Genomic DNA, 8,333 nt, shown 5'->3' on the forward strand with positions numbered 1-8,333 from the left:
CAAGCACCAACAGCTCTGCTCATTACCCTGACTAACTCTGCTCCCTGCCTGCTCACCCAGAAAGCTGCTGTGCTCCAACCAGTGTTCTTTGCATTTCCACTTCTCCTGCTCCCAGCTTGGTTTGCTCCACTGTAGGCTGACTGCTCTCTCTTACCATTTTGACCTACTAAGTGCTCTGGAGCAGTGAATAAGTAAGCAGAGATAGTTAAAAGAAGAGCTTGAATATGGAGCAAATTGCACGGCATTACAATATAGCCTTTGTAAGAAATATGCAGCCCTCCTACGAGAGTGAAATCTTTGGCTTTAACTACCCCAAAATCATTTTGTCCATCATTCCCTCTCAATAGAAGGAACGGGCCAAGTAGAGGTGCTTTACCTGGAGGATTTAAAAACAAAACTCAGAACTCTACTAGAATCACCATGCAAACAGCCATTTTGTGTCTCTGCAAAGAGATATCAAAACGTAGATACAGCAGTATTCTTAGAAAAGAGAATGATTTCAAGTTAAAAGTATTAAAATAAACAACAGTTACAGATAAACATGATTTAAAATTCATCTCTGAAGGATTAACTTAATCCTTGTTCAACTCTGCCAGTACTTGAGCAGAAGGTGATCACTAATGCCATCACTAGCCACCAAAACATGCCAAGGAACTCCATTCTTTACTATGTGGTCAGGGTTAGCAACGGCCTTGCTGATTCTGGTTCACAGAAAGGAATGGTTAAATCACACACCTTTCGAGTTTCTAGGCACAGATGATGTTTTCTAACAATACCTTTGCAACAGCAATAGCAGCTGACAAGCTACACTTCTCTGGGGAGCCTTTTCCTTGCTACATATGGCATATGTAGCTTTTCTTTTTTCATACATATCCAGCGGGCAGCAATACCAGTGAACGAACATGCTGCTACTAAGAAACATTTCCTGTATATTTATTGGTTGTACTCCAACCTTTTTATATGTATTCAGCACAGCAGTAAGTAATTTCTTCTGCTTCACATCTGGATTACAGAAAAAACTTTTGGTGGTCACTGAAGTTTTAATCATCTACATATCCCTACAATCAACAGGTATAACATCCAATTCTTAATCTGTAGGAAAACCTTCTTACGGGCTTCTAGGTGTGCATCCTCCCCCCATCCCCTGTTCAAACACATGCCGTGACTGCAGTTTGGGGTCTACCTGTTGTAGCATGGCCTAGCTGCTGCAGCACGGGCTGCCGTTGGCCAGCTGCACCCCCACCCCCAGAGTGAAGGAAGCACTGGCTGCTGGTGACATGTAGTGGTGGTAGGTGATGAGATTATCAGTGGCTAGGTGACAAGCCAGCTGTGCTTTTGGCTCATTGCAGCTGACAGCTGCCCTCTAGTGATGCAGATGCAGCAGGAGAGTCAAAAAAGTTATTCACAAAGTAGTAACAGATCAAGAATATTTTCTCTTCATTTCGTACCAGCGCAACAGATCGAAACCACAACCACCTGAACCTGGCCTCTGGACATTTACCGGCTGTGACATGAAGGCCCAGCCCGATGCCTGCACAGAGCAGACCTCCCGAAGTTTTACAGGAAGAGCAGCTGCCTGTGGACAACCAGGCAGTCGCAACTACCTTTCTCCACTGGGACAGCGGGGAAGGAGGGTGTGGGGAGAAACCAGTTAGCGTCTGAAGAGGAGCCGGCAGAATTGTGCCTTGGTTCTGTCACACAGCAGTGCCCATCAGGCGGTACCAGGGCTGGGTGGCAGCCTGCTACACTCACAATTACCTGCCTGCCGTCCCTGCCCCTTCCCGTTTCTTCAGCTAGTGTAATAGACATGAAAGAACAGAGTCTTATTGCGGAGGAGAGAGTACGAGTTATCAAATTTCAGCAGGTAGATGCCTTCGCCTGGGTACTCGTGGCTGCCTGCCTGCACCTCCCGATGGCTGTTCCTCCGATATACCGGCATGATCTCTCCATAGCGGTTCCGCAGATAGCTTTTGGAGCCCCTTTCCACGTCACCAACAGGGGCGAGTCCTGAATGGGAGAGAGGAGACAAGTAAGTAGGCCAGAGCCAGTTAAGCCACTAGGTAGTCCAGAAAAAGATCAACAAGACCAGAATGCAGCAGAGGCGTGCAGATATATGGAAGGCTAACTATGATAGCATTACCCATAGCGTCTGCTCTAACCTTTCTGCAGACAATACCCACAAAGTCCAGCTTTTCTTATCATGACAAAGAACATGCCGAGAACCAGTTCTCTTGGGAGTACTGATGGGACAGTATCCACTTGCCTGCCAGCCTGGTCTCCTCTCCCTGGACTTACCTTTTAAACACCTCACTGCTTTTATACACACAACAGTGGTCCAGTGATAGAGACTTGAAGAAAAAGAAAGGTGGGAAAGCTCTTAGCTCTAACCTCACTGCATTTATGTCCTCAATTCACTTCTCCAAGAGGAATCCTTACACAGGAACTTACCCCTCTTCGAGGAACCTGCAGAATTTATTTCGGACACCAACCCCCCAGCTACACTGGTCACACACTGAAGCCATGGAAAAGGCAACATCACTGTATGTTTCACAAGTACAAAGACACAGGTAGCAATCCTCTCAAATGCAGTCAGCAGGAGCTACGGATGTACTGAGCGGAAAAAGACCACCAAACAAAAAAACCCCAGAAACAAAACTTTCTTGCTCCTACTCACCACCAGAAATTTCTCAGTCTGAGAGGCTAAGAAAAACAGTCAAGTTAAAATTTCAGACCCAAGTCTTTTTATTGGCTAGAAGTTGAACAAGTGAATTCTGATTTTATTTCTCAATGCGTTCAATTTTAAGAACTCTCTTGGAGAAGGACAGCCATTGACATATGCTGAAGCAGGAAAGGCTAAATGCTTTCTCATCACAGCCTAACCAAGAACCCAAAAGGCTGCAGAGATAACAAGTGGGCTGAGTAAACAAAGTAGATGGAAATTACAGCATCTGACAGACACTCTCAGCAGCATGGCAACAAGCACCACAAATTAACCCTTATAAGCTCCGCACTAACCTTCAATTTCCTCCTCCTCCTCTTCATCCTCCTCATCACTGGATTCACTGACCTGAACAGTAATGGCAGTGCTAGTAACTGTGGTCCAGTCAAAATAGACTCCAAACCCAATGTCGTAGTCATCTGTAGCAAACTCCCAGCAAATGCATTTCCCATCAGGATGGGTTGGCACGCGGACTGTCACCACCTCGCCTCGCTTCACCACCATCCGGCCATTCTTCTCCTTTCCCATCTTGGCTTTGAATTCCTTCATCTTCTCAGTGGTCCACATGGTGGGTGGAGCCAGACGGGGAGGCTGAGCTGAGACAAGGGAAAAGATCGTGGGCTCACCTGACTTTTCACTACTGACAAACTGTCATCTGAAAACAGTGAAGCTATTTCCGATAAGGCTTTTGCATTCTGGAGTCTGATCCCAGAAGCCTTGGATGTGAAGTTTTCCCACTCACTAGCCAGGAGCACAAATTTCCAGCAGGAATTAGCAGTATCTCCAGGACAGCCTCTGCTCCTCTCTAGCCAGGGCAGGCACTTAAGAAGTGGCCCCCAACAAGTGTCTTCCTTTCAAGACTCACCTTTCCTCTGCTCCCCAAGGAGGTCTGCAGTCTCCAGCTCAGCTGAAAGGATATCCACAGCACCAGTGTGATCCGACTGAATCATGACTATATCCCCTGCTCCTTGAGGTACATGGTAGTTGGCTATCCGAACGACAGCTTCCTGCACAAAGCACATAAAAAACATTGTCACAAAGACCATTGTGGTAAGAAAGTTCCCAGCTGGATTTAAAACAACTCATTAGTAATTCAGGCATCTTTCTGAAGTCGAATCAGACCCTGCAGAAGCTTCTATTGGTTAAAAAGAACTGGCTGGCTCCAAGACACCTCTCTGCATTATTTCCCCCACAGCACCAAAGTCATGAACTTTGAAGTCAAATGCTGCATTAGTCTCACAAATTACACACCCCTTGGCCTCCCCAGGAGTCCCTGGGCAGGCACATCTTTGCATTTACCTCAGAGTTAATTGTCACCTCTCAACAAAGCAACAGCCTTAGAGATTTAGCTGACTACTCTTAGAAAGAATTCCCAAGACACAATCTCTCTAGGGAGAGCCTTTCAGCTCTGTGTGCATCTAGACTACAGCCACAATCAAACTGTCATTTGCTGTGTCCTAGATAAAAGTCCATCTGGTTCACTAGGGCCAGCCCTCTCTCCTCATATATGCAAACTCACAGCTCCTGAGCTGGGTGCCATTTGCACAGGTTTTCCCTACTGTATCTGTAATGCAAACAAATTGGCAGCTCACCAAAAGAAACAAAAGACAGCAGAGTCACTTTCAGTTCCCTCTTCCATAAATCTGCAAGAAGGGAATTCCCAGAAGCCCCAGACAAGAGGCAGAAGGTGAGAATAACCTTGAAGCCTTAGCGAGCCAAAAACCGCAAGGAAGCGAGGACTAGCCGAAGACACAAGAGGGATTTTGCAAATCAGACCGATAACATTTACCTCCTGCTAATGTATAGAAAAAAAATATAACTGAATCTATGTTAATACTACTTTTGTCTTAACACAACCCTTAAAGCCTCAGTCCCATAGCCATAAACACAGCAGTAGGGTAGAAGAACTATTGCTGCACCTCTGTCCTTGCTTTCAGACACGAGAAACACCCACCTACCTCTTTGAGGGACTGGATTTGGTCAGGCAGTTTCTCTTCTAGTTCAGCCACTTCCTGGTCCTCCAAAGTGCCAGCTTCTTCCTTCAAATCTTCTGTTGCGCCCGCACTCACGAGCGACCCAATCTGCAACCTTTTGGAGGAAGAGAGCACTACAGTTCAGCACTTGCACCCAGGGCACAGCCAGCAGAGGAATCACTCTGCTCTGGAACTCGAATTCAAATGGACTGAAGGGAACAAGCTTCTGTGGTCAGCACCTGCCAACTGCACAAAGAGCCCTGTGCACCCCAGTCCTGCCCTCATCTCCACGTGACTATCTTCCATGTGAGACAGAGGGAGCAACTTCAGTGAGATACTCTGTATTTACCATCCTCTAGACGGCAGTAATTCACTGCACTCACCCCACACCACGCTAGCTCACCAACACTGTACTAAGTGCAGAAATCAGTAGCAACTTTTCTGCTCAAGAAAGGACAACTTCTTTTATGCCAGCTACTACATGACATCTGCATATTCCATCAGAGGGCGGCTGGTCAGTGAAAGGGTTCAAAACAGTTTTGACAGCCATGCTGAAAAAGCCCTTTATTTATGTGGCCCATTATGCCTTTCCTATTAGCAATCCCAAGGGGTACAGGGAGCACCCAGGTGTCTCTCTGCCATATTCAAATATGTTGCACAGACAAGCAAGCCGTAACACATACAACGGCAGCCACAATAATAGCAAAGAGGTCCAAGTACTGCACTGTGACAAGAGGAGATGGACACGTTAAAACAAAAAGAAAGGTACGTAGCAGGAAAACAATGGGCAAGAAAGGAAACAACTTTGGCATTCATTCTCTGTTGGGGGTTTTCTTCTAAATTATATTAAAAAAATGCTGCATATTGTCTATAACTGGAAAGAGTTATCGTCCCAAATGAACTCAGATGGATGCCAGAAGAGTCTCCTCTGTCATACTCCCAGATACTATGTGAAACTTCCATGAGAAGCAACCTAGTCTTTCACAAGAACAGAAACAGTTGCCCTTTTCAAAAGCAAAGCCTTCTCACAGCACTATAAAACCAATATCAACTGCCTTGGTGTAAAGGATCAGAAACATGAGAACATGGCAGTAATGGAAAACAGGTGCATTTCCTCAAACGTCTCCTTTCAGAAATGAGAAATATTCTCATTAGCAAGGAAGCAGACTATCAGTATAGTGTGGAATAGTTTAAAAAATAATTTAAAAAAAACATACACAGCTCAACTCAGACACATTCCTTGCTGCATCCATAGAGAAGACTAGAACAGGGCAAATGTGGCTTTTGTTTCCAAATCTTTAGTCCCATGGGGGTACAGATTTTATCCAGAAATAAAGCCATTTCTTACTTAAATTCTCTCAACAGTGTGATTTTCTTTCCTAGAAATGGCATGATAGACCAGAAAGTCTGTAAGAACAACTCAAAGGAGCTGAATACCAGGATACAAAAATGGCAGCAGATGGACAATATAGGAAAAGAAGGGACGCTTGGAGGGGACAATATTTTAAAGGAAGAACTCTCACAGTGATCCGTAACAATTTCTCTGGCAGCCCAGGACAAATTTGGACTTCTATGCCATTGTTTTCCAGCCCACTTGCCTTTTAGCTTAGCAGTTGCATGATCACACCTAGAAGGGCTATTTGGTCACTTGCTACCATAGGTGCACACATCTGCTCAAAAGGCTCTCCATCAACATAGGAGCTAACAGCTTAGGAATTTTTTCCTCCAGACACCACTGAAGCTCAAGAGTCTCACTGAAAGATTAGGAAGAGCTACACAAGCTTTATAAGCAGATTGGCAAAGACAGAGTTCAGCTGATTCCTCCTCACACAACCCTTTTGGACCACACCCATCCCTTTCAAAGGAGATCTAACTTAGACAAATTTATCAGGTAACATACACAAGTATCCAGCATGTACTTTGGCCATTTTGCTCACAGTCTATATTAATCTCTTCGAAGAAAATTAGAGGACATAATAAAGACATGGAAAAATACATGTTTGGAGTCAAGAAGGCTGATGCAGATGTCATTAGCATCAAGCCAAGATGGCATCAAACTGCTATTTTTAGTAAGTAGGGTGGTTTGTTGGTTTTTTTGCTGGAATTTTTTCCCCCCTCTTTTTCAATGAGGTTGTGGTTTATCTACTGTCTGATGTAATTAACTCACACATTTCTGAAATTGTATCCTGTACAACAAATGTATGATGGCAAATGAAACTCCACTGCATACGGTATTAGTGCTTGTAACCAGTGCAATGACTCGGTCACAAGCACCACATACCCAACAGATAATAACAAGCCAAACATCTGACAACAGGATCGATCAGCAGCATTAATGAAGGAGTGACACAGAAAACAAAGGGTGAAGGAAAAAACCAAAACATTATCAAGAAAACAGTACAAGGTGTTTTCTTGCTCAGCTTTCACCAGAATTATAGACAGTGGGAATGCTTAATTATTGAAGTATCCTTCAGACAGGATAGAGAAAATTTCCCACTGAAAGTTTATTAGCTCTTACAGTGGACTATAAAACCTTGCAGGGTTCCTTCCAAGCTAAATGATTCTGTGATTTGAATAGCTGAGCCATGAACTACACTTCATCATTTCATAAGCTTTAAAACAAGCTTAAGCCTGTAAGAACAGCCCCTCCTATACTGATTCTGGTATATACTGTCCCAAAGCAGACAATTCAGTCTCCAGTCCCTTCTCTTCACCTGCACAGAATCAGCTGCCATATGGAGGAGGTCACAGGGGTGAAACAGCCTGTCATGCATGCGGGCCCCAATACACAAGAAGATTTTCGTACCCGCTCTGTGAAGTACTGGACTCCAAAGAATCAACCAGCTGATCTGCAGGCTCTGTCTTTTGGGCCGAGTCTTCATTTTCTAACAACAAACAGAATATACAGAAAGAAGGTGAAATAAATTTCGGTCTTTAGAATACACAGACAGGAGGAAAAACTACAGCCAGCACTCAAATGTTGACAAGGTCACATGGCTGGGGAACGAAGAGCTGTGCCAACCAGTTTTTCGTGTTATGAGCTGTATCTAGTACCTTGCAGAACAAAGATTTTTAATTGTCTCAACCCTAGGAAAGGAAGAACAAAAACACATGCATGTTTTTGGTGCAGAACCAATCTCAGAAGCAGGGTTCGTTCAGGAATCACCAGTCCTAGCTTTAGAAGGACAGAACAAGGCCAAATTTCATCATGTAAAACTGGGCTGACAAAGCCCTGGAAAAAAGCAATCATGCAGCGGTTCCCACAGGGCACTAACGAGATGGAAATTCCTAGGTCACTGCTAAAAGGACCATCTATAAAGATGGCTCCTGGTCTCCCCCGAGTCTCCTGAACTCTGGGAAAGCTCTGTCCCCATATAACTGTGGTACGCACTCCGCAGCCCCGCTGTCTGATTGCACTGAGGCAGTGAAGTGGGCATGGACAAGTTCCAGCCTTTGCAGCTGTCTGATGATACGTCTTACAGCCACTGGCCCTTTCGCAGAGTCAGTTCGGAGCCGGGAGGCACCTCCGGCCCACGGGCACACAGCAGCGAGCCCCCAGCCCACGGCAGAGACCCCATGGCAGGGGTGGTCCAGCTCCCGGCCAGACGGGGACTCTTTCACTGGGGAAAGCACCCCGCCTC

The 8,333-nt window shown here is 45.2% G+C and overlaps 2 protein-coding genes across 2 annotated transcripts in view; both read right to left on the reverse strand.

The window, feature by feature from the left end:
• LOC103913060 overlaps positions 1-157 on the reverse strand; it is a 14,189-nt gene extending 14,032 nt beyond the window's left edge. The window contains exon 1 of the mRNA XM_009319504.1: positions 57-157. Within this exon, the coding sequence (XP_009317779.1) occupies positions 57-157 (101 nt within the window). The remainder of the gene's footprint in view (positions 1-56) is intronic.
• A 1,067-nt stretch (positions 158-1,224) lies between these two features.
• Positions 1,225-8,333, reverse strand: part of TMED8 (transmembrane emp24 protein transport domain containing 8) — an 8,748-nt gene continuing 1,639 nt past the window's right edge. The window contains exons 3-7 of the mRNA XM_009319505.1: positions 7,499-7,577; positions 4,678-4,807; positions 3,585-3,726; positions 3,016-3,315; positions 1,225-2,007 (exon numbers count right to left, since the gene is read on the reverse strand). Coding sequence (XP_009317780.1) covers positions 1,790-2,007; positions 3,016-3,315; positions 3,585-3,726; positions 4,678-4,807; positions 7,499-7,577 — 869 coding nt within the window. The 3' untranslated portion in view covers positions 1,225-1,789. The remainder of the gene's footprint in view (positions 2,008-3,015; positions 3,316-3,584; positions 3,727-4,677; positions 4,808-7,498; positions 7,578-8,333) is intronic.

Source organism: Pygoscelis adeliae, unplaced genomic scaffold (genome assembly GCF_000699105.1).
Source record: "Pygoscelis adeliae isolate BGI_AS28 unplaced genomic scaffold, ASM69910v1 Scaffold71, whole genome shotgun sequence".
Classification (NCBI taxonomy): Eukaryota; Metazoa; Chordata; class Aves; order Sphenisciformes; family Spheniscidae; genus Pygoscelis; species Pygoscelis adeliae.